We start from the raw sequence: 26,313 nt of genomic DNA on the forward strand, positions 1-26,313 counted from the left end.
GCTTTAAAAGACTATTATCAAGTAAATCGCAAGCTTTTTTAAAGTTACTGTCAAATGAGTTGTAAAACGGACTAAGCAGTTCTTTCATTAGAGATATTAGTTCATTTTCCTTTTTACTAAGCTTATTTTCTATTACTGATACAACCATGCCCTTTCCAGACCAGTATGGAAGTAGAAGACCTAAAGAACTGTGTTTTCTAATAGTATGATTTTCATGATCCACGCTATTACTTATTAGATTGCTAAGTGTTGATATGATGCATAAAAGAATAGCGACTAATAAAGCTATTAATATTATTGGAGCATTAATGGATTGTGATATTGCTGAAACTACTATAATAGCACCAAATACATATGATCCTGTAAACAAGAGAATCCTATTTCTATTTTCTGCTTCTATATCTTCTAGTATTTTTCTCTGCGTCTTAGAAATTGGTAAAACTATTGAAAGCTTTTTCCCCTTTTTATCTAAATTTGTTACAATTTCAATTTTTTTAGCTTCTTGAGCAATCTGGCTGTACTGTTCATCAACTTGATAGTTTCCTATTTTTTTATCTATCTCATTCTCTTTTATTTTTTGTGTATTTATAAAGTTTATAACAGCAGTAAATAAGAGAACTGTAAGAGGAATAAAGGCAAGAGGTGCTGGCGTGAACGCAAACCCAGCAATACTTACTGTAACAGGCTGAATAGAAAAGGCAGTAAATGCTATAAGAGTAGCAATGGTACTTGCTATCGATATAGTACCAGAATACTTTCTTATAGAGCTCAAAATTCTACTGGGCTGGTCAGAAAGTTTTCTAAATCCTAAAAAATCAAAATAGTCTTTGAAAGGATCTTGAGTGTCTGTAACCATAACATTTTTCTAGTTTAAACTTATTTAGGTATACATTAACCAAACCTTAAAATCAAGTTTCTTAATTTTTCAACATGTGCCAAGGCCTATTGGAGCGCACTGTATTAATCTTTACGTAACGATTTGTTAACCAAACAGAATGTGTGCCATACGTTTCTAGATCAGCATGTTTAATAATTTTAGCGTTGCAAGCTGAATAGTCGAATTCACTTAATTGAATTATCAGATCAACACTATTACAGTTTCTCAAGATATCTTCTTCCTTATAAGCTAGCAACACTGATTTATTATTTCCTTTATTATATATGCAGCCATAATCGTTACACTTTAGCCTTTTATCTGAGTTATTGTATTTTTTATGATTCAAAATTTGGTTCTGCCCATTTTGCTTCGCCCATGTTTTGACAACAAAGTTCCTATTTTTCCTGGTGAGAGAATATAGTAAGTTATCACTTTCTTTTACAGCAACATTATCAGCATTTATTAGTATGTCGGGGGTTTTATATGCGGTGCTAAAGCAAATACCCAGCACAATAAAGAAAATTCCGAAGAAACGCCAATTTCTTTCCCACAAGCACAGCCACAATAAACCAAGTGTTATTATAATAATTGATGATGCAGGAAAAGTGCGAATGGGAATAACCAAATACTGAAGACTAGCGATAGCGTTTGTTATATACAAAATGCTGTCAATTGGGCGTTCTATAAGTGGCGCTATAATCCATTCAATACCGAAAGGAATCAACAAAACATAGATTATTCCAAGTGGAATAATAATTAATGTAACTATTGGTATAGCAACTAAATTTGTGATAATGCCACTAATTGAAAAATAATTAAAATTGTATATCGTGTACGGAACAGTTGCTAAACTTGCTATTACTGAGCTAATCATTATCGACACAAAATATTTCATTATTTTTATTTTGAACAATTTATTAGCATTAATTTGATAACTGGCAACCAGTGCCAAAACAGCAGAAAATGACATCTGAAAGCCAGGCTTTAAAATTACTTCTGGTTCTATGATAAGTATCACTGCAGCAGCAAACGCAATTGCTATTAACCCTCGATATTTTCTCTCTATCATTATTGCAACGAGTACTAAAATCACCATGATGTAGGCACGCTGAGCAGAAATTTGCATACCGGTAATCAACAAATAGAACGTGGTTGGCAAGATAGTAAGAAATGCAGATATTTTCTTGGTGTTATACTTAAGAGTCAAAGTTTCAGATATTGCGAATAAATTACGAAACACTACAAAAAACAGACCAGCAACAAATGATAAATGCAAACCAGATATGGCAAACAAATGTGCTATACCTGAATCTCGTATCGCGTCCATAGTTTTTTGATCTATGCCATCTTTTTTACCGATCAGTAATGCAGAGATTATATCCGCATGTGGTTTTTTGATATTTTGCTGCAGGTTTTCATAAATGTATTGACGGAAAGATTCTATATACTCTAGAAATTGCCTTGCTTCAGCCTTTTTGTGTAGGGCTATTTTGCTTGTTGCAAAACCTGTTGCACTTATTTTCTGGTAATATGCTATTCTTGCAAAATCGTATGCATACTCCGAAGGCGCAATCTTTAGAGGGAAGAGTTTTGCTGATAATTTTACTTGATCGCCTATTTTAATGCCTTTTTCCACTTTGGTTCTAACTGATATTCTGATGTTATCTAGAGCTCTATCCGGTGTCATTCCAGCGCGTGACGCTGGAATCCATATCTTTTTTTTCTGGATCCCAGTATCAAGTACTGGGATGACAAAAGGGGGCACTGGGATAACAGGAGAGGATTTTGAGATAGTAGGGGATTTTTCAACAGAAAGCAGAAATTGTTTATATGAGCCCCTGTCGTTAATATCCTTCACTGTGGCAACGATATCTTTTACATATCTCTCTTTATCAAGAATTTGAGTATCAACTAAAGCTGTTCTTAATTTACTAGCTGTAAATCCTATGAGCACTGCAATTAAAGCGATACACAATATCGCGTACCTTTTATACAATATTGCAATCAAAATTAGTGTGGGTAAAAGCAAAAGAAAAATAGATATGCAGCTTGGTTCAAAACTTAGGGAAAAATAGGTTAAAATTCCTGCACACTGAAAAACAGGAAGCCACAGTATCAAGTTATATTTTTCATTATGACGTATATAACTAATTATTATGTCGAGAAAAGTTACAACCATGGGGTGATTTTGTTCTTTTATTTTCTATTATTGTATATATAATAACTAAATAAACAACGACGCGGGATGGAGCAGCTCGGTAGCTCGTCAGGCTCATAACCTGAAGGCCGTAGGTTCAAATCCTACTCCCGCAACCATTTTCCAACTGTGCGAATATTGTGGTTTCGGGTAGAAACTACTTGACACCCTTCGCCAGCCCCCTTATCATGAAACTGAAGCTATATTATTTAACTTCCCAATCTGTGCAAGTTAAAACGACAAGAAGACTTGTATTTGGCGTACTATTGTTTAATTTTTGCACTATATGCATACTATGTCTTTATAAAAATTTTGGGTTTTTACCCACGTAAGCTGAAAAGCGCTTATAAAGCGTTTAAGACATCACCCAACGTCAAATTTTAAAATAAAGAGTGGAATAATTAGCTACTCCGGAGATTCTTTGTCTTTTTTTCTGCTTAGTAAATTTTTTAAACATTTAAACTAAGGTGAGTTGCATTTAAAAGCAGCTAAATTGCAGCGTTTAAGACTTAAAAAACGCCAATACTGAAAATAGATAGTAACCGGGGCTTCTTTTGCCTTTTTTTTATTTGGTAAATTTCTTAACGTTTTTAGCTAACATGAACAAACATTTAAGAGTAACTTCTGCTAGTAACACTAATGTGGAAAGTGTTGAGGATAGGCAACAAAAATGCTTATATAAAAAATTATTGCTCAAAACGGGAAAACCATGAACAAAGAGCATAACTAAACTACTAATGACTGCTGAGTGAACTTAAGATCCAATACAGACTGCTTAGCCTTTAACACTTGCTCTTCACCATGAACAATGCGTTGATAGATAATTTCTAACTCTCCCTTTGAGTGTTCTTTTTCTAAGAACCTAAAAGTAGATGCAGCAAGATATTCTCTATTTTCTTCAAATGCTAATCAGTAACGGTCTTCTTGCTCACATACAAAACCTGTTGTGTTAGAACCAGCAAAAATATCTAAAACAACGTCACCTGGTTGTGTTAGAAACCGAATAAAAAATTGAGGTAATTTAGCAGGTAATCGAGCTGGATGCTCTTTTACACCTAGTTCCTTACATGCAGCAAGATACTGGCTGTTAGATTCTGAATTGGGAATCTGCAAAAGATTTGATGGTTCCATCATTTTTACCAAAGCTACTACCAATATTATGGCCTGATGGTCGTTCTTTTGGAGTATAATAAGCCTCTGGATTCTCGATAAGTTTTTTCATGCGGCCACTGTATTCCACTAGCACCTTTGTGACATCTGCTTTAGGCCACTCAGTTTTGCTGAACCACCATACTGTATTAACAGAATCTTTTGCTCTGATTTTTCTCTTATTTACCCATTCAATTGGACTTGGCAATTTAGAAGGATTATACCAATAGAAATCTTCTGCAAGGAAGAAGCCTATGTCATCACAGAAATGTAGAAGCACTCTAAAATTATATAAACTTCTGGATGGCACGTCTTTTTCATAAGCCCCACCTAGATCAAATACAAAACTTCCAGTACTTTTAAGTTTTCTATATACTAATTTTACAAATTCATGCAACATAATCCTCCTGAGACTCATTTCCGTATTCTTTTTTTCTTTGCAAAGCAAACGGTGGACTGGTTATTACGAGATCTAAGCTATTATCTGGTAATTGCGGCAACAGGTTAAGAGAGTCTCCACAATATGCAGCTCCCCTATCTGTAGTATATGTGGGTTTATTATTAAATTTAAATTTTTCCAATATATGTGCCATATGAAAGATACTTATAGTCTGTAGACTTATAATTGTCAACTATTATCTTACAAAGATGACAAAAATAAAAAAACAATCTTTGCGGTTACTTCTTTCCCAGAATATACGAAAGATAAGAAATATAAAAGGGCTTTCCCAAGAAACTCTTGCTGATTTATGTGAATTACACAGAACATATATAGGCTCCGTTGAACGTGGTGAGAGAAATATCTCTATAGATAATGTTGAGCGCATAGCAGATGCCCTTGGTGTTGAACCTACTGCACTTCTAAATCAGGATCAAGACAGAAAATGTCTGAAAGATATATTTCCTCATATACGGAAGTATCAGGAGTTTGCTGTTAAGCATGGTATAAATGATATCTTTCAGGATAACGGCGGGAAAATCCTACAAGTCTTATTACTAACTGGACTCACTATTCTTCCAGCACGCGAGGGAAATGATGCCATTGATGAGTATGGTAATGAATATAAGCTTAAATTAGTAAATGCTCTTCTTACAAAAAGCTTTTCTACTCATCATCATATGAATCCGACAATAATTGCAAAATACCGAAAGGTGGATTGGGTATTTGCTATTTATGAAGGAATAGAGCTAAAAGAAATATATAAATTAACGCCGCAAGACCTTGAACCATATTATATTACATGGGAAAAGAAATGGCATGATACTGGTGGTAAAGACATCAATAATCCCAAAATTCCTTTAAAATACGTCAGAGATAAAGGTAAGCTCCTTTATCATTGTGATGAAAGAGTATGTGACCGCCACTAACTTCCTCCATCCCAGGTTGATTTTAAATTGTCCGGAATGCTGTATTATTTAAAATCCTAACATTTAACTCTTTTTTTGATAAACTTGTTTATTTGCTATTTATTAAAATTTTCACTTCAAAATTTAACCTCACCAAAAGTATAAGAAGCCTGTCTAATGAAAAATTTGCAGTCCTTGACCTTCTATAGCTAACCCAAGAAAGGTTTCCCTATGTCATACCGCCGCGGTATCTCAGCATAGATTCCGCTAACAAGTAGCGGAATGACGAATTTGTTGTTTTTCAAATTATCGGTAAACCTAAGTCACTTTAGCTATAAAATTATAAGTTATTGATATTTTTGCTCTTTTTTATCCTTAATCCAGAATTCGGATTAGTAGGGTGTCATCCAATTCTCAATGGTAAATTAAGAAGGATCTGCGTAGCTAGGGATATAATTGTTCCACTTTCCAATCGCTTCCCTCAACAAGGGTGTATCTAAATCTAATATGCTTCCTATATTCACCTTCTTGCCAAAATTCAATTACTTTTGGGATTACGCAAAATCCCACCCAAAAATCAGGACGAGAAACTTGTGTATTGTGAAATTCTTTTTCCTTCAATTTTATAGCTTGCTCAAAATCCTGCCAATCTTTCAGAATGCTCGATTGTTTTGAGCACCATGCGCTAATTTGACTACCCAGCGCTCGAGAAGAGAAGTATTTGTCAGTTCTTTCATCGTTTAGAAGTTTAACCTCTCCTTCAATTCGCACTTGCCTAGCAAATTCTATCCAATGAAACACTAACGCAGCTTTGGGGTTCTCAGTCAATTCTTTCCCTTTTTTACTGTTTACGTTAGTGAAAAACACAAAACCTTCTTTGCTATATTCCTTTAGTAATACCACTCTTGCAGATGGAATACAGTCTTTGCTACAAGTTGCTAGCGTCATTGCAGTTAGTTGTTCACACGGAGAATTAAGTACTGCTTTGTACCACTTTGAAAACAAATCAAATGGATCTTTTTCAAGTGAAAATATCATATCAAAAAATAAAATCTTAATTCTGGCACGCGTTGCAAAAATAAGTGCTACGGCCATTTTGTCGTATAAGTGTTATGATATTATTGCAAATCTTGCAAGGTTTTTGAACTTTACCATATACGTAAAAGTTATTTTGAAAGTATCCAGCAGATCCAGATGGCTGTGCATAATCTTTCAGTGTTGAACCGCCTGCAGCAATTGCATCACTCAGAGTATTTTTTATTTCAGCAGCAAGTTTTTCGCACTCTCTATAGGTCAAGTTTTTTGCTGACCTGAGTGGTGATATACGGGCTCTAAACAAGCTCTCAGAAGCATATATGTTGCCTACGCCAACTATTGATTTATTGTCCATTAACGCTGATTTGATATTCACTTTTTTGTTTTTCAGCAACTCCTGTAAATAGTCTCCACTGAATTCATCCGTGAGGGGCTCTATTCCAAAATCGCTAAAAAAATCCGTTTCTTGTTCTTTATTTAAAACGATAACTAATCCAAATCTTCTTGGGTCATTAAAAATTATTGAAGTATTGTCGGAAAATAAAAATACCACGTGATCGTGCTTATTCCGCATTTGATCGTGGTCAGCATATATAAGCTTTCCGCTCATGCCAAGATGTATGATTACAGCCACACTACCATCTGTATTCCAGATGGTATACTTACCTCTACGCTTGATGTTGCGTATGACTTTGCCCTTTAGCATATCATCAATATTTTTTGTTATTGGGGCACGTAAATTCCAATTATTCACTATAACATTACTGATTTGCTTGTTTTTAATTTTATCAAGCAAAAAATTAGAGATTACTTCCACTTCCGGTAGTTCTGGCATGATACCTCCTTCAAAACTTAAGTTTCTGATGGTAATTTTGTCGTTCTCAAATACATTCGAGTATTCTGCGGTGCTTTCTCCTAAAAATTCCTCACCACAAACGAGTTTTGAAAGGGTTCTCTGTCTACTCTGTTGCTGCTTTTTTCTTTTCAAAATATTTTGCTTTAAAGCTTTCGCTAATCTTTTTTTCTCCTCTTCTTTTTCCTTATTCTTTTTTGTGTTATTCATTATCATAATATATAAACTTGCCGTTGTAGCTCAGGTGGTAGAGTACGTCATTGGTAATGACGAGGTCCCAAGTTCGAGTCTTGGTAACGGCACACTGATTATACTTATAATATTGCTTAACTTGTAAGCAAGGCTTAGAAGAAAGTTACAGAGGTAAGTTGTCATGCTTTTTCCATATCCTTTCTACCTTCTTGTTTTTGAGTAGCTCTAATGCTTTACAAAAGTGATACCTTGTTTTACTTGGCACTATAATGTCATCAATGTATCCATATGATGCAGCAAAAAATGGGTTAGCAAATTTTTCTTTATATTCTTTAATTAACGTTTGCTGATCTTTTTCGTGTCGAAATATAATCTCAACTGCACTTTCAGGACCCATCACAGCTATTTCAGCAGTTGGCCAGGCATAATTTATATCACCTTTTAGATGTTTCGAATTCATAACAATGTATGCACCACCATACGCTTTTCTAGTGATAAGGCTAATTTTCGGCACGGTCGCTTCAGCGTAAGCGTAAAGCAGTTTCGCTCCGTGTTGTATTATATTATTGTATTCTTGATTTGTACCCGGCAAAAATCCTGGAACATCAATAAGTGTGATGATCGGAATGTTAAATGCGTCACAAAACCTTACAAACCTCGCAGCTTTTCTTGAAGAATCAATATCCAAACATCCTGCAAGGTGCATAGGTTGATTTGCAACAATACCGACAGTATTTCCTCCAATTCTACCAAAACCAGTTATGATATTACGAGCAAAATCAGGTTTCAGTTCAAAGAAATTCCTTTCATCACAAACTTTTTCAATGAGTTCATACATATCATAAGAAGTATTAGGATTGGTAGGAATTAGAGTGTTTAAGGATTCATCAATGTCGTCAACATCATTACAGATTGGTGCAGATTTTGGTGATTCTTGATTATTTGCTGGTAAGAAAGTAAAGAATTCACGCATTTTTAGCAGCATTTCAACATCATTATTGAATGCAAAATCCGCTACTCCTGTTTTGCTTGTATGAATTTTTGCTCCACCGAGGTCTTCGAAACTTACATCTTCGTAGGTAACCTTTTTTACTACATCTGGCCCGGTTATAAACATATATGAACTGTTTTTCACCATGAAAGTAAAGTCAGTTAATGCTGGGGAATAAACTGCACCTCCTGCACATGGGCCCATAATTAAAGAAATTTGTGGTATAACACCCGATGCATTTACGTTTCTTTGAAAAATTTCTCCATAACCAGCAAGAGAATTTACTCCTTCCTGAATTCTGGCTCCACCAGAGTCATTTAGTCCAATAATTGGAACCCTGGCATTAATTGCCATATCCATAATTTTGCATATTTTTTTTGCATGTGACGCACCAAGTGATCCACCAAAGACAGTAAAATCTTGAGAATAGACAAAAACTTTTCTGCCATAAATAGTACCATGACCAATCACTACCCCATCACCTAAAAAATTAGCATTTTGCATGCCAAAATCATTTGCATGATGTTTTACGAATTTATCGTATTCTGCAAAAGAACTTTCATCGAGCAATATACTGAGCCTTTCTCTAGCAGTTAATTTCCCTTTTTCATGTTGTTTGGTAATCCTGTCAGAACCGCCTCCTTTTTCAGCTTCTAGTGCTTTGGTTTTTAGATTTTCTAGTATTTTAAAGTCTTGCATACAATAAAGTAGTTTTCAAATTAGTTGTAGACTTTATTAAGTTTACAAACCCTACTAACTATACACATACACTATTGCTATATGCAACAATGTATGTATGATAATTGTTAATGCTCTGGTGATTCATGGTCACTACTTTGAAAATGTTGCGATGTGTCAACACTTTTCATATTAGAAAGAGGTGGACTAACTGCACTGCTTTTCGTTTGTGCAAAACTTTTAGCAGCTTCAACAACCTTGCTTATACGAGGTTCTTTTTCTAGCTCTTTTAGGTACTTTGAGAAGATTTCACAACTTTTATCATCCATATGTACTATTATTTTGCCAAAGCTTGAGGCATTTTCTGGTTTGTCAGCCTTTTCAGAAGATAGAGTCATTACAATCTTTTCACTGTTGCTTATTGGAAAAGTCATCTGGAACCTGCCCTTTATATCATGATATTTTCCATCTTGTATTCGTATTACATCATCTCCTTCCCCAATCTTTAATGCTCCATCTAAATTTTGAAATTCTGGATTATTCAGAAATTTTGCAGGAGTTATAACACTTTCTTCTGGACACTGTATATAATAAAGTCCATTATCTCTTTCTACTGTAACATCTTTTGTCACATCTTTTTCAATGCTGTCAGATACAATTTGTTTTAGGCTCGATAAATAGTTGCTACGTTTTTCTATCAAATCTGGTGGTAAGAATTTCAAAGCTTCCTCACTCATATAAGTGCCTGTTGAAACTAGGTCGAATACTTTTGACGAAAGAAGGTCTAGTTGATCTCTTTCATAAGTGGATAACTCTTCTATTTTTATGGCATTTAAACTCTGCACCAAATGATCTATCAATGATGTATTCTCAGAGAACACATTACATGGCATACCAAACAGGATCTTTTTATCTTCTCTAAGTGCTATGAGTTCTAGCGATTTCTTTATTATTCCCTCTGCGACTGTTTCATTGCTATACAAGTGTGAGGTGTTAGTTTGACATCTTGTATTCAATAATGTACTTAAGGTATTTTTTCGTACACATTCATCAACTTGTTTATATATTGCTATGTCTGGTTGAGGCGCGCCCGTTACTTCTAAATCTTCAAGTTCATCTTCATTTTCTATTATAAACGTTTTATTTAATATGTGATCAGGTGTATCTTTATCATCTTCTATAGAAGCTTTATTTAATATATTGCGATCAGATTCATCCTCAGGCTCATTTGTAAAATACCTATAAAAACTAGGATATCGTTCACCTATAGACGTTTTATTTGGTACATTATGATCAGATGTACCTTCATCCTCAGACTCATCTATGGCACCATCTTCAAAATTAGTAGGAGTAGGAGGACGAGTATCATACCCCTCATCTATCGAATCTGGATTATGCTTTTGTTTATCTTAACCTATCATATACCCCCCACTTGACATAATAAAACAAGAAACTCTAGTTTAGTATGCTCGCGTGATCTATAAAGTCAATAGTTAAATTGAAAAATTTTGATTATAATTTACTTTACATAGAAGATGCCCTTGAATTATGCTAAAAATCGCCATAGTAGGCCTACCAAATGCTGGAAAATCGACCCTATTCAACAGATTAGTGGGAAGAAAAGCAGCAGTAGTGAGTAATATCCCAGGGGTGACGAGGGATAGACGTGAGGGAATAGGGAGAATTAGCGATTTGGAGTTTAAAGTTATAGATACAGGAGGATGGAACGACCAAACTAGTTTTTCACTGCAAGTTATTGAGCAAATAGAGTTTTCTTTATCCAGTTCAAACATAATTTTCTTTCTTGTTGACGCAAAAGTGCAAAATGAGCGAAATAAAGAGTTTGCAAAGTGGCTGAAGAGAAAAGTAAATAAACCTGTAATCCTCATAGCAAATAAATGCGAGAGTCATAAGTCTGAAAATGTTGATTATTTACAGTTTTTTGATTTTCTTGGCCCGGTATACATCTCAGCCGAACATAATCTTGGTATGGTTGATCTTTATGATGCGTTGGCTAGTGTTATTGAAAATATCAGTGCAAATAGTCCTCCTTTCGGTGTCATTCCAGTGCTTGACACTGGAATCCAGAAAAAAAATAGTATGGATCCCAGTGTTAAGCACTGGGATGACAATAAGAGCTCTAATGAGTCCGGTAAATTAAGAATTTCGATAATCGGTCGCCCAAACGTAGGCAAGTCAACTTTTTTAAATGGTTTACTTGCAGAAAACAGACTAATAACAAGTTCAGAGCCAGGTACCACACGTGATTCTGTGGATATTACATATGATCATGATGGAGAGTTAATTACTCTAATTGACACTGCCGGAATCCGCAGAAAGGCGAATGTTGTAGATGGCTTAGAATCAAGATTTGTTGAGAAAAGCATGGAATCAATCAAGCGCTCTCATGTGGTAGTTTTAATGCTAGACTCCCTAGTTGGTATTGAGCAGCAGGATTTATCAATTGGTGAAGCTGCAATTAAGGGAGGGAAAGGGATTATTGTTGTTTTAAATAAGTGGGATTTAATAGGTAAGGATGACAGAAGCAGGTTAATAAAATTTGTCAAACAACAGGAAGTAACCAGGTTATTCTTGGAAGTGCCAACTATAACAATTTCTGCGTTAAAAGGCATGCGCTGCGGTGATGTGATAGATAAGTGTCTTGAAGTGAGTGAATCCTTGAACAAGAAGATCAGCACTGCAAAACTGAATAAGTGGCTCATAGATGCTGTAGGAAAACATTCTCACCCTCTTGTAAAAGGCAAAGCAGTTAAAATGAAGTATATCGCTCAAATTGGTACTAAACCTCCAGCTTTTTCTTTGATATGTAACATACCTGAAAGTGTTGATGAAAGTTACAAACGCTATTTAATTAACGATCTCAGAAAAAATTTCTTTGCAGACGGTGTGCCAGTTAGATTGCTTTTGAAAAAAAATAAAAATCCCTATGTAAAATGAATACTCTGCTTTATACTTTCAGGGATAATTTACTTAAAGTTATGTGTAATAATTCCAGAATTCCTGCAATCTTTCTGCTGTCGAGTGCCGCTGCTCTAATTTTTGCATATGTGCTAGAATACTTTTTCAACATGCTGCCATGCAAGTTATGTACATACGAGCGAATAGTTTACTATATCGCCGGATTACTTGCAGTAGCGTGCATGCTTAAAGACAACAAAATTCTAATCTATGCAATGTTTTGCAGCTACCTCATAGGTGCAGTAATATCTTTTTATCATGTAGGTCTTGAATTCCACTTATTTCATGATGTTTTAGGTTGTACAGAGCAAGCAAGTGGTAACGTTAGTATAGAAGAGCTCAGAAATAATCTACTAAATCCTAATTACTCTCCATCTTGTGACAGACCTCATTACGTTCTAGGTGTTTCCTTAGCAACATGGAATCTAATTTATCTCATAGTAGCTCTGTTCGTATCAGGTAAGGTGTATTGTGGAGAAAGAAAGAAATCTAAATAATTTAAGGTACAGCAACAATCAGTTCTTGCAACAGGCAATTAGAGTAGATCACGCTGGAGAATATGGAGCTATTTGCATTTATTCTGGTCAAAAATTTATTCTTAAGAAATCTTCTATAATCAATGAAATAATTGAAATGGAAGAGCAGGAAAAAAAGCATTTTCACTATTTTAATGAGAAAATCAAAGAGCAAAAAGTTCGTCCTACTGTTTTGTTGCCTGTTTGGCGTGTTTTAGGAGTGTCGCTTGGCGTTGCAACTGCCATTATGGGCAAAAAAGCTGCTATGGCTTGCACTGCTGCAGTTGAAGAAGTTATCGGGGAGCACTACAAAGAGCAAGTTTCACATTTAGAAGATGGGGAATTAAGAGAAACTATAAGTAAATTTCGCGACGAGGAGTTAGAGCACAAAGATATTGCAATTCAGCACAATGCTGAAAGCGCATTTGGCTACAACATTTTATCATCATTCATAAAAACAGGCTGCAAAACTGCTATTTACTTGTCTAAGTTAATTTAACTAAGCAGCTTTCTTAAAGTGTTTTAAATGTTCTGATAACAACAGAAACCAGGAAGGAATTCAAGTGTAACAATTATTTTATAACTATATTTACATATCACCATTATTAATAAATAATTAGTATTTGTAAATTAAATACATCTAAAGTATAGACTGCAAAGGAGGCAAAAGTGCGTTTTAATTTAGAAGAGGGAAATGCTCTTATGTAATACCTGCCACAGGTTCAGTTATCTAAGTGGGTCAGGCTATAGGATGACAGAAGTTGACTTTATTAGCTATAGGTGGTATGACACTTAGTCAATTTAAGTAAGCAGATGATCTTAGCTACAAAAGTATTTTTTACCTCATTTGTTTTTGGGTTTATTCTTTTTCCCTATTTTATAAAGCTTCTAAAAAAAATAAGCAAAGATGGGCAACCAATTAGATCATGTGGACCAGAAAGTCATTTAATAACAAAAAAGAATGTACCACCTATGGGCGGAATAATAATACTGATTTCTTCTTTATTACCAATTTTACTCTGGGCTCAGTTAACACCAGAAATTTTGCTGCTGATATTGATAACTCTATTTTTTGCTCTACTTGGATTTATTGATGATTATTTAAAATTGAAGACAAATCACTATCGAGGTTTAAGTGCAAAAACCAAAATACTTATTCAGTTTATTGTTGCTCTGGTTGGTGTGTTTATACTTAAGCTATACTCTGCTGAAGGTTTTACAAAAACGTCCCTATTTAAAAGAGTAATAATAGATTTTGGCTATCTATATGTTCCGTTTGCTGCGTTTGTAATTGTCGGCTCTTCTAATGCTGTGAATCTCACAGATGGTTTGGATGGCCTTGCTGCAACTCAAGTTATCACTTCCTTTGCTTTTTTGGGGCTAATTGCATATATAACTCAGGCAGATATGAATATTACTTTATTCTGCATTGCATTTATAGGAGCTATTCTAAGTTTCTTGTGGTTTAACACACATCCAGCAAAAATATTTATGGGTGATGTTGGTAGCTTGTCGGTAGGTGCGGCTTTAGGGTTAACTAGTGTCCTAATTAAAAGAGAAATGCTTTTTGCCATTATTGGAATAATCTTTGTAATAGAGACTCTATCTGTTATTATTCAGATATCATATTTTAAATATACAAAGTTTAAATATGGAGAAGGAAAAAGAGTTTTTCTTATGGCACCAATACATCATCACTTTGAGAAGAAGGGATGGTCAGAAAATGCAATCGTTATGAAATTTTGGATAATTTCTATTATCTGTTCAGTTTTTACTATAACTTTCTTATTATAAAAACCTATGAAATACCCAGACTTTACATTAGAAAATAAATTATCAGGAGTGATAGCAGGAGTGGATGAAGTTGGAAGAGGTCCGCTAGCTGGTCCAGTAATATCCGCAGCCGTAGTGTTTATTGATAGAAATACAATTATTGATGGAATCAACGACTCGAAAAAGTTGACTCCTCAATGTAGGCAAGTCCTATATGAAAAAATAATATCCGTTGCAAAATTTGGTATAGGAATGGCAAGCGTAGAAGAAATAAATTCATACAATATCTTGCAAGCAACAAAACTTTCAATGAAACGTGCGTTGATAGACTTGGACCTAGAGTTAGATTATGTGCTAGTTGATGGTAATCAACCACCTGAAGTGAAATGGCAAGTGAAATCCATAGTAAATGGTGATAATTTGAGTACATCAATTGCAGCAGCTTCAATCGTTGCAAAAGTTACGAGAGATCGGCTTATGCAAGAATTGCACAATAAGCATCCTGAATATAATTGGTATAAAAATAAAGGATATGGGACAAAAGAGCACCTTAACGCTATTGGCCTTTATGGAATTACAGAACATCATAGAAAAAACTTTGCACCCATATCTCGGGCATTATAGCCTTTAGATAGTAATCACTTACCTTTTTTGAAAGGCATGTTTTCATTAAATAGGCAAACTGTACTCGATCCATTCCTTAAGGTAAACACTGAACTTACCCTTTCGATTATCAGATAGTTGTCAACTGTACGGAAATTTACTAAAGACTCATATCCTGCAGAATCAACCATAAAAACTGCCGGGAAATCAGAGTTTATTTTATTGAATTGTAGATATGTAAATTTTCCATCATCAAAAACCTTGATTGGTATTATTGACTGACTGCCTTTAACGTGCGAGATGGAATAATTAAAATTTAAACCCTTCTTTACAACTTCAATATCGTTTATATCAGGAATAATGGTATGACTAGCTTGTTCGAGGATATCACCGTTATTTGTTGTGTAAATCTCATCACTGCTAAATAGTGGATAAAGAAACCTTACTTCATATGCTAATCTTGGATCATCTAGTCCAGTTGCTTCTTCAGCATGAAGTTCAAAGTAATAAACTCTTTTATTGGTAATTATAGTTGCGTTAGTATCGGCAATATCATCTATAGGCTTAATAAACAATCTGTTACCTTGAGGAAGGAGTTGCCAACCAGTTGAATCACCCATTGAAAGGTTTTGTATTACCTCCCCTGGTTCAAACAATATACTGGACTGATAACCATAAAAACCCGTATACTTATGTATAGCCTGTGGGTTATAATTTATTACCTTTATGTGATTATCTCCAGCTATTGAACGTGGCTCTTGTTTTGCAAGTGCATCACTACCACAGAGGAACAATAGTACGGCAAACAGTAAACCAATCATAATATCAAAATGAATTAATCTTCATTTTATCATTAATAGACATGCACTGCAACTGTTAAGGCACTTTCTATACTATAAACCCCAAAGCAAGCGGTAGAAAAGGCAAGAAATAAGGCAAACTCCTTAAATACTTTAGAACTACAGGAGGCTTTACCTGAACGGATATACTTGGAATCCTGCCATTTTCACTTTGTAAACATACCAAGAATTCTGTCCATTATTCCACCCATATTTGCTTCAGCTTGAGTATACTCTATTTTACCACCATGCAAGATTAGTTTAATATCTGATCCAGGTGATATATTAACAAATTTACTGCCAACAACTCCACTGCTAGTGATCAGAGCTGAACTATCAATTGGCAATTTTATGTCTTTGCTTATACACATATCGATTCGTGCTACGTAGGTAGCTTTGTCAAGTGATACACCAGTTATGCTTCCAACATCTACACCAGAGATCTTGACACTATCACCAACTCCTATACCGTTAGCGTTAGCAAAAAGACCATATATTTTATAGCAATCCTTATAGTTTTTCTTTATGTAAGATAGCTTATCAATAGCAAAGAAAATCAGAAAAATAGTAAAAATTAATACAAATAATCCAGCGGTTATTTCAAGTATATTTGACCTTCGCATCTTTAGTTATCAGGACTCCAGCTTTTATAGTAATTTTTCACTTTTTGGTTTGGATAGTATGCATTTTTTGTACCCGTTAAATTAGGAGTGTGTTTTACTTTTCTTTTTTTATTATTAACTGGTACTACATTATCAGTATAGTGAAGCCATATATGCCATTCCGGAGGCACTGTTGTAGGCTCAGAAACACTGCCATACATAACCCACCTTTTTCCTTTACTTGATTCATAGTAAGAATTTCCATTTTCATCTCTTCCTACAAATTTATCTTCTCTTCGTAATAGGCGTTTTATTGCATTACAAATTTTAGATAACATAAGGGTATTAAAACAAAAAGTATTATATATACTAATACTTTAACGATATATTAACAACAATTTAATGCAATTACCAATCTTACAAGTTATTATCCCAATAATTGCATCAATGTTTTGCTTTCTTGCCAAGAAACACAAGGTATCTTGGTTTATTTCTTTTATTGCAACAACAATCACTCTTATCATTTCATCAATACTACTCATTAAAACATATAAAGGTGAAATTATAACTTATCACCTTGGAAATTGGGCTCCTCCGTATGGAATAGAGTTAAGAATCGACGTGTTAAATTCCTTAATTCTAACCCTAGTGAATTTTATAGCGCTGATTAGTGTGCTTTATAGCTTTTATATTAACGAAAAAGAGATTAGCAAAAACAAAATCACTGGTTTTTACTCTCTATTTCTACTATGCTTAAGCGGACTGCTCGGGATTCTAGTAACAAACGACATATTTAACCTTTACGTTTTCTTGGAAATTTCATCTCTTTCTTCTTATGTATTAGTTTCAATGGGAAGGGATAAAAAAGCCTTGGTTGCAGCATTTGAATATCTAATTAGTGGAACAATAGGTGCAACATTTTATTTATTTGGCATCGGGCTCTTGTATTCAATGACTGGAACGCTCAATATGTCTGACATGGCTGAAAGAATAGTTCCATTATACGATAACAACATCATAAAACTTGGCACGTTGTTCATTTTTGTTGGTCTCTCAATCAAAATGGCACTGTTTCCATTAAGCAGGTGGCTGGTTAATGCATATAGTGAGGCGCCAAGTTTCATTAGCATATTCTTTTCAGGCACAGTGACAAAAGTGATGATATATGTTTTCATCAGAATCTTTTATACTGTTTTTCATCAAAATTTTTTCTTGTTTAAGCCGCTACTGGACAATGTGATAATTATCCTCGCACTTTGCGCTATTGTATTTGGGTCGATATTTGCAATAACCGCAAAAGACATAAAAAGACTGCTTGCTCACTCTAGTATTAGCCAAATTGGTTATATAATTTTAGCACTGAGTTTTAACTCAAAAACAGGTGTATTTGCAGCAATTCTTCACATAGTAAACCACAGCATAATAAAAACATCTTTATTTATGGCTGCAGGATGTATTTCTTACAAATTTGATACAACAAAAATAGAGAATTTATCGGGACTCAAGAAATCAATGCCTTATACAGCACTTGCGTTCACTCTACTCAGTTTAGCATTAATCGGTGTGCCTTTAACAAATGGCTTTGTAAGCAAGTGGTATATAATGAAAGCAATTATCGAATCTCGCGCGTGGATTTCCCTGATAGCTTTTGCTGCCGGTTCTTTTCTTGCACTAATATACATGTGGAAGATGGTAGAGAAAATGTATTTTGAAAATGATGCAACGTCACGCACTAGAATGACACTAGGCAAAATTAATGATGTGCCATTTCCTATGCTTTTCTGTCTATTGTTTATGGCAGCTTTAACAGTAGTAACCGGAATATATAGCACTCCAATTCGGTTAGTAGTTGAGAAGTTGGTTTTTTGATTTTTATCTTTGTTTCATATTTTACTATACTTTAAGGTTATAAGGTCTTTATTGTGGGTAGGCTGAAGAAGATTCATTGGTTATTAGTCATTAACGTGATAGCGCTGTTTTGCGTTGGCATTGTTGTTCAATACTCTTCTGCTGGAGGAAAGTGGGTGCCATTTGCGATTCACCAACTGGTCATATTTTCCTTCTTTTTCCTACTCGCTATAGCTATGTCATTCATAGAGCTAGATTTTTATTTGAAGTACGCCTACTTTTTTTATATAGCAGCAGCGATTTCACTATTAGCAGTAAATTTTTTTGGCTCACACATAATGGGTGCAACAAGGTGGATAAGAATTGGATCAATTAGTTTGCAACCATCAGAATTTGCAAAAGTAGGCTTAATACTTGCGCTTGCTCGCTATTTTGATAAGCAGAGTATGTATAAAATGATGGAATTTAAAAGATTGCTTAAGGCACTTATAATTATTTTCTTACCCGTGTTCTTGGTGTTAAAGCAACCTAATTTAGGCACAGCTATGGTAATGTTATTTATAGGGATGTCAATTATATTCACAGCAATAATAAAAAGATCTCATTCGATAATATGTGGAACGCTTGGCATTTTTGCAGTACCAGCTATTTGGCCTTTTTTACGTCCTTATCACAAGCAAAGGATATTGTCATTTTTGGATTCATCAGTGGATCCACTTGGAATAGGTTATAATGCGCAGCAATCTCAAATAGCTATTGGTTCAGGAGGTTTGCTTGGTAGGGGCTTTGTTAACGGAAGTCAAACTCAACTTGGATTTTTGCCGGAGAAACGTACAGATTTTGCTTTTGCAGTGCTGAGTGAAGAATGGGGATTTTTAGGTAGCATGGCTTTAATTTTACTCTATACTACATTGCTTGCTATAATGCTCTCTATTGCTTATAGGTCAAAAAATTATTTTTCTAAGTCGGTATCTATCGGCATTTTTGCCTTTTTTAGTGCTCATTTCTTTATAAACATCGGAATGACAATGGGCCTCTTACCTGTAATAGGCGACCCATTGCCATTTCTGTCCTATGGAGGAAGTACAACTGCTGCAAGCTTAATATGTATAGGGCTATTGCTAGCAATAAAAGCAGATGAACAACAAAATACTTGTATTTTACCTATGCTAAAGTAAAATTTAACTTTACTTAATAGTTTTTATGCTAGATGAAATGCGTGAGGAGTGTGGAGTATTTGGCATAAGTTGCAACCAAAGTGCTGCTTTTAACTCTATACTTGCTCTCCACGCTTTGCAGCATAGAGGTCAAGAGTCTTTTGGCGTAGTAACCAGTAACAACGATAAGCTGCACTCTTATCACTTTCAAGGTCAAGTGAGCAGCGTATTTGATGATATAGATGAAATAAAGAAATCCTTACCTGGAGATTGTGCAATAGGTCACGTTCGATACTCAACAAGTGGTAATAAGTTTGGAGTGCAGCCCATGCTTGGCAAAAGTGGCAAATTTGGGGATTTTGCCATAGCACATAATGGTAATTTAATTAATATTTCTCCAATACGCGAACAATTAATTAAACAAGAGTGCGTTTTTCAGTCAGATATTGATACAGAAGTAGTAGTGCATCTGACAGCAAGCGGTGAAAAAGATAGCTTCTTAGAGAGTTTTATATATGCATTAAAGCAAATACAAGGTGCTTATTCTTTTGTGGCAATCAATCAAGAAGTAGTTATTGGAGTACGTGATCCGTCTGGAATCAGGCCTCTTGTTTTAGGGAAGTTAAACGGTTCTTATGTTCTTGCATCTGAAACTTGTGCTCTTGATATAGTAAATGCAGGGTTTGTTAGAGAAATAGAACCAGGTGAGTTAGTCACCATTGATCGAAATGGTAATCTAGCTTCAGCATTTCCTTTCCCACAGCAAAAATCAAGTTTTTGTATTTTTGAATACGTTTATTTTTCAAGACCAGACAGCATAATGGAGAATAGGTCCATATATGATATAAGAAAAGAAATAGGAAGAATACTTGCAGAAGAGAGCCCACCAAAAAACAATATGGATATGGTTGTACCAATACCTGATTCTGGAATACCTGCAGCTATTGGATATGCAAAGCATTCAGGGTTACCTATGGAACTGGGAATAATTCGTAATCATTACATAGGAAGAACTTTTATACAACCAACCGCTGAAGTACGTAAAGTTAGAATAAAATTAAAATTCAATGCTAATAAGCACATTTTGAAAGGTAAAAACATAATTTTAATAGATGATAGTATAGTGCGTGGTAGTACGTTAACAAATATAATAGTTATGTTAAAGGATGCAGGAGTAAAAGAGATTCACCTCAAAATTTCAAGCCCACCAATTAAGCATTCTTGTTTTTATGGAATAGATACGCCAGAGTACAAAGATTTAATTGCTGCAAATAAATCTGTAGAGGAAATTAAGGAAGTTATAGGAGTAGATAGCCTAGCCTTCTTGAGTATTGATGGACTATATCAGGCTGTTAAAGCAGAAAAGCGTAACAATGCTGCACCACAATATTGTGATGCTTGTTTCACTGGTGATTATCCGATTGGCAAATAGTCTACGCAAGGTCTTAAGTTTAGAAAATCTTAAACCGCCAAAATTTCTCTTGGCCTTTACTAATTCCGATTCTCGGGGTGCAAATATAATCTGGTTTGAGGTAAGATTCATAAACACAAAATTCGTGGCTTATAGTAAGGTCCTGTTTGTTATGTTCTTTTGTAATATTTAATCTTTTACACAATATTCCTGGCCCACCTAAATTTGCCTCAAGCGGTTCAATGAGCTTTAATCCCCGTATTAACACTGCTGCTGGGAACCCTTCTGCTTCTGTTACAATATTTAAACAGTAATACATCCCATATATAAAGTACACGTATGAAAACCCCGGCATACCAAACATTACTGAGGTTCGGCTAGTATAACCCTTAGCTGCATGACAAGCTGGGTCACTCATTCCTATATAGGCTTCAACTTCGGTTATTATTCCACTAAAGTTAGAAAATTTGAGGACTTTTCCCAATAACTCTCCAGCTACAGTTAAGGTCGGCCGCCCGTAGAAATTTCTTGGTAGTATTATGTTGCTCATTATAAGAGTATAAGTTACTTGCAGGTGCAAGCAACTTATACTAATTACTACTTTTGTTTTTTCTTACTTACTCATTTGAGCAGCAGGAGCCTGATGTTTTTGTGTTGTGCTCTCTGTTACATCTGTTGAAGGTTGCGACAAAATTTTCACTGCTTCAGAGCTTTTTTGTCGTAATTGTGGTGCTAGCGCTTCATGTAAAGGTTTTGCTTCATATTGCCTTCCTACTTTTACTTCTTTATGTGCAGCTAATTGCTCCATAGTAACACCATTACCCTCAATAAGTTTTATAGAACCATCATCGTGAATGCTAATTTTTATGTTACACTCTTTTCCTTGAGCATTCCACTTCAGAGTCATCTCATATGACCCATTTGCCACTTCATAAATTCTTGTTCCATGTTTATCAACAATGTAATTGCTTTCCGCCATATTGTTTGCACAAATCGTTATTTAGAATGTCACTCATGCTTATTTCTTTTGTATTACTACCCATCGCAATTCTTACGGCAGGCTCAATAATATTATCTTCATTTTTGCTTTCTTTAAGTTTTATAAATTCTATATCATTATTTTCTATATTTTTAGATATCGCTTCTTTAATTTGTTCAGCAACTTTGCCTATAATGTTCTTACCACCATATTTATTCTCATCCCGAGCAGTATATGTATATATACCATTACTATCCTTATGAATATAAGGTGTTGGTTTCTTTTTATTAGTGGTATTAGTAGAAGTGTTGTTCTGCATTACAAAGAACTCATTCCATTTTTCTTCATTATTAAGAGTGACGTATTTAGGTACATTCTCATCCAGTGTTGATTTAGGTACATTTTTAGTATCCGAAATTGGATTATTATCAGAAGGACTGATATTTAGATTAGAAGAAGTTCCAATCAAAGATACAGTTTCAGTGCTATTAGTTAACATATATGCCTCCATTATTCTTAATATATAAATGTTAACATATAGATGTCATGCCAATTAGTCAATATAAATTATGATGTTTAATGTTGAAAGCTCAAATACTCCTTTGCTTGGTCGGTTAGAACGCGTCCTCTTGGTGTGCGCTTTACAAAACTAATTTTGATTAAATAAGGTTCTACTGTTTCTTCAATATTGCCAACATCCTCAGATAGCGCAATAGATATAGTGTCAATTCCAACAGGTCCTGAGGTGTTAAATAAAAATCTTAGATAATGCACATCAAGTTTATTGAGTCCCATTTTATCTACACCCAATTTTAGCAATACAGAATCAGCGACTTCATAAGTGATTTTTTTATCATCTTTTACTTCAACAAAATCCCTTATCCTTCTGAGTAACCTCAAAGCAATTCTTGGAGTACCGCGCGCACGGCAGGCAATTTCCCGTGCAGCACCCTCTTCAATTTCAGCAGAAAGAACTCTTGCGCCTCTTTTTATAATATCGACTAGCTCCTCAAAAGAATAAAACTCAAGATGCAAAGGAATGCCAAAACGATCTCTGAGTGGCGCAGAAAGTAATCCAAGCCGTGTAGTTGCTCCAATTAGCGTAAATGGTGGTAGATCTATCCTTAAAGTGCGAGTAGATGGACCTTCACCTACTAATATGTCCAAGCAAAAATCTTCCATAGCAGTATATAAAACTTCTTCGATGCTGCGATTTAATCTATGGATTTCGTCGATAAATAGAACATCTTTTGCATTTAAAGTGGTAAGCACTGCAGCTAAGTCCCCAGCTTTACTAAGTAAAGGACCAGAAGTTGCGCGAAAGCTAACTCTTAATTCTTTAGAAACAATTTGTGCTAAAGTTGTTTTGCCAAGCCCTGGAGGACCGTACAATAAGACGTGATCTAAAGCTTCAGTTCTTGTCTGTGCAGCGTTTATAAACACTTTTAAATTTTGTATTAAGTCTTTTTGCCCGACAAAATCATCAAGTTGCTCAGGCCTGATGTTAATATTGCGCACATCTTCAGTATATTCTTTACCGCACGATATTGATTTCATAATGTTAAGAGCTCCTTAAGCGCCATGCGAATAATGTCCTTAGTGCCCAGGTTTGACGATTCGTCTTGTATTTTTTTTATCGTATCATAAGCTTTCATTTTTTCATACCCAAGATTGATCAATGCTGAAAGGGCATCTTCATTAATTGGATTAAAGTTATTGTTATTTATTTCTAGTTTACTTACTTTGCCACTCAATTCAGTGATGATTCGATTTATGAGTTTCAAGCCAAGTCCACTCATCTTGAGTGTTACTTTATCTTCATTCATAATTGCCAAAAATAGCTGTTCTGGAGTTAATTTACTCAAAATTGACATTGCAGTTTTATAGCTAACACCACTTACTTTAACTAGCAACCTCAAGCACTGCTGTTCTTCTTTGCTTATAAAACCATATAGCTGAGTAGTGTTTTCTCTGTTATTTGCATAGGTTTCGATAAGTAATTTGATTCTACTTCCAATTGCACAAGTACTTAAAGTTTTGGCTGAAAGGTGCACTATATAGCCAACATCATTCACGTTCAGGATTATGTGATCGCTGCACACTTCATCAACTATTCCGCTTAGATTTCCTATCATTTTTAGTACTATATAGGGTTCAGTTTAAATACTCCTGGATCTTAGGTCAAGCAAACAAACATTATAACAGGGAAACGTGGCTAAAAAACCACTTGACAAGCCTTAACAGCCCCCTTATCATGAAACTGAAGCTATTTATTTATCTTCTCTGTACAGATTAAATGACAAAAAAACTCAACGTATTTGGCGTCTCATGTTTAATTTTTTGCACTATGTGTACCTTATGTCTTCACAACATTTCTAGCTATATAAGCTAAAACGCGCTTATAAAGCGTTTAAGACAGTATAGAACGCCGATTTGCAGGGTTAGAGAGTGACAACTAGCTAACACGGGGTTTCTTTTGCCTTTTTTTCTGCTTAGTAAATTTCTTAAACATTTAAACTAAGGTGAGTTGCATTTAAAAGCAGCTAAATTGCAGTGTTTAAGACTTTAAAGAACGCCAATACTGAAAATAGATAGTAACCGGGGCTTCTTTTGCCTTTTTTTTCATCTGGTAAATTTCTTAAATATTTATAGCTAAAGTAACTTAGGTTCACCGACAATCGTCATCCCGCTACTCGTTAGCGGGATCTATGCTAAGAGATACCGCGGCGGTATGACGTCTTAGCCATAGATTACCTGATCTCACCATCTTTCCGGTTGTTTTATACATAATTCTCGGATTCTGAAAGTTCACTTTGAATAAATTGCTCATATTCTTTATCCTCTAGTTCTTCAAAAATCTCAGGATAATGTTTACTGGAACGAGTAATTATTGAAATTAGCTCTTGCTTTGTTTTTCTTAGTAAAACCTTTCAAAGAGAGTCTGTTCATTTGGGCGCGCAGACGATCGATACTCCTTTCTATCAAGTTCAACCAAAGCAAAACCTGTTGCAGCCATATGCTTACATGGACCATAATACACAAATGCAGGACAGGAACATGTTCCACTCAAAAGAGGACCATCGTGCTTTAGTGTTACTCGATATACATTTGATCCAACTACCTTTGATTTAGCTTGAGATTCATTAACAGATATAATCTGTACCTTTCTTTTGTCAAAATAATCCCTTCCTCTGGAGCGGTAGGGTTCTTTGATAAGACCTGTGATATCTTTATAATACAGTCTCATTTTTACCTCCTTTAAAACCCTCAATTTTCTAATATATCCTTTCTTCCATAAAAATTTATTAACTCACCACGACTTTTATATGGCCCTGCGGACAATTTTATAGTGCTATAGCTAACTCAAGAAAGGTTTCCCTACGTCATACCGCGATTCATTCCAGTTATCTAAGTGGAGAAAGTCACCTCTCCCCACTCGACTTCAAAACCGGACTAGTGACTTTCACCACATCCGGCTTCTCTCTAACTTGGTGTTTGTCATACATACTTCTCCATGTAATTAACATTTCAAAGCTTGGTAAATTTGTTTTTATAGCTTAAATACAGCATTCTCTATATTACTAGAGAAGTCGTATTCATTCATACCTAACACTTAATGTTGGCTCATAACATATTAACCACTACTCACAACTTTACCTTCCAAATTACAGTGTCCACGTCAGCATATCCTAAACATTACTTTAGGCCTTGGCTTCTTAGACAATCCCTCATTATAGGTGCATACGGGTGGCTCCCTGCTTAAAGAATAAGAGCATCTATAATGTTACTCCGTTCCATGAAATTGTTTCATGTTAGACTTAGGTTCCAACTTTTTGCCGGGAGATGGGAAACATCTTAATCAGACCAGTCAAGTTCTAATTATCCACTTTCTCCGTACCTTTTGGTCTATGCGTTAACCAACCTTATTTCGCATATCGTTCGTTACGACAATTCAGGCATTGGTTCCTCTCGTAACCATATCTAACTCTGTTTGCAGGGATTCACTATAAGGTTTAGTGTTACCTGCTTTTATCTCATGCTTGCATCCTAGAGGTTGCCACTCTCTAAAATGTGAGACATACATTACCCCCGATGTCTAGGGAAGATGGAATTTTACCATCACAAAATCACGACTTTCGGGTCGCACTAACTGTATGAACATTCATTTTTGAAGGTAAATTGCACAGCAAATGGTGTCATGAAAGTAGCTGACACTGGAATCCAGCCTTGCCGTAATCTCATCAAGAACGTTGTGTTTTAACATAAAACGGCTACTTTTATACTTACC

General features: G+C 35.1%; 4 protein-coding genes and 2 non-coding genes across 6 annotated transcripts; 4 read left to right on the forward strand and 2 right to left on the reverse strand.

Moving 5' to 3' along the window:
• Nucleotides 1–3,116: 3,116 nt before the first annotated feature.
• On the forward strand, nt 3,117–3,190 carry TRNAM-CAU (transfer RNA methionine (anticodon CAU)). The gene has a single exon. It is a non-coding gene; the product is annotated as a tRNA-Met (tRNA).
• A 4,497-nt stretch (nt 3,191–7,687) lies between these two features.
• Nucleotides 7,688–7,760, forward strand: TRNAT-GGU (transfer RNA threonine (anticodon GGU)). Its single transcript has one exon. It is a non-coding gene; the product is annotated as a tRNA-Thr (tRNA).
• A 53-nt stretch (nt 7,761–7,813) lies between these two features.
• LOC136412432 (propionyl-CoA carboxylase beta chain-like) lies at nt 7,814–9,340 on the reverse strand. The gene has a single exon (XM_066395493.1). It carries the CDS (start codon nt 9,338–9,340, stop codon nt 7,814–7,816), a length of 1,527 nt encoding a protein of 508 aa, XP_066251590.1.
• Nucleotides 9,341–10,867: 1,527 nt separating this feature from the next.
• LOC136412433 (GTPase Der-like) lies at nt 10,868–13,312 on the forward strand. The gene is made up of 5 exons (XM_066395494.1): nt 10,868–11,471; nt 11,544–12,232; nt 12,596–12,621; nt 12,701–12,757; nt 12,802–13,312. Exons 1-5 carry the CDS (start codon nt 10,868–10,870, stop codon nt 13,310–13,312), a joined length of 1,887 nt encoding a protein of 628 aa, XP_066251591.1.
• A 6,381-nt stretch (nt 13,313–19,693) lies between these two features.
• Nucleotides 19,694–21,067, forward strand: LOC136412434 (amidophosphoribosyltransferase-like). Its single transcript, XM_066395495.1, has one exon. It carries the CDS (start codon nt 19,694–19,696, stop codon nt 21,065–21,067), a length of 1,374 nt encoding a protein of 457 aa, XP_066251592.1.
• A 1,534-nt stretch (nt 21,068–22,601) lies between these two features.
• LOC136412435 (Holliday junction branch migration complex subunit RuvB-like) lies at nt 22,602–24,160 on the reverse strand. The gene is made up of 2 exons (XM_066395497.1): nt 23,768–24,160; nt 22,602–23,447 (listed from the first exon to the last, which is right to left on the reverse strand). The coding sequence occupies exons 1-2, from the start codon at nt 24,158–24,160 to the stop codon at nt 22,602–22,604; spliced, it is 1,239 nt and encodes a 412-aa protein (XP_066251594.1).
• Nucleotides 24,161–26,313: the final 2,153 nt, after the last annotated feature.

The sequence above is a fragment of the Euwallacea similis genome, chromosome 12 (assembly GCF_039881205.1).
Source record: "Euwallacea similis isolate ESF13 chromosome 12, ESF131.1, whole genome shotgun sequence".
NCBI classification, from domain to species: domain Eukaryota; kingdom Metazoa; phylum Arthropoda; class Insecta; order Coleoptera; family Curculionidae; genus Euwallacea; species Euwallacea similis.

Bases quoted from the DNA above. Each gene is read 5' to 3' on its own strand.
- LOC136412432 (XM_066395493.1), bottom strand. From the start codon at position 9,340: ATGCAAGACTTTAAAATACTAGAAAATCTAAAAACCAAAGCACTAGAA.
- LOC136412433 (XM_066395494.1), top strand. From the start codon at position 10,868: ATGCTAAAAATCGCCATAGTAGGCCTACCAAATGCTGGAAAATCGACC. The intron at 11,472-11,543 runs GTAAATTAAGAA...GTTTACTTGCAG, and splicing joins TAAGAGCTCTAATGAGTCCG to AAAACAGACTAATAACAAGT. The intron at 12,622-12,700 runs GTTAGTATAGAA...ATTACGTTCTAG, and splicing joins CAGAGCAAGCAAGTGGTAAC to GTGTTTCCTTAGCAACATGG.
- LOC136412434 (XM_066395495.1), top strand. From the start codon at position 19,694: ATGCGTGAGGAGTGTGGAGTATTTGGCATAAGTTGCAACCAAAGTGCT.
- LOC136412435 (XM_066395497.1), bottom strand. From the start codon at position 24,160: ATGATAGGAAATCTAAGCGGAATAGTTGATGAAGTGTGCAGCGATCAC. The intron at 23,448-23,767 runs GTAAGTAAACTA...AACGCTGCACAG, and splicing joins TCACTGAATTGAGTGGCAAA to ACAAGAACTGAAGCTTTAGA.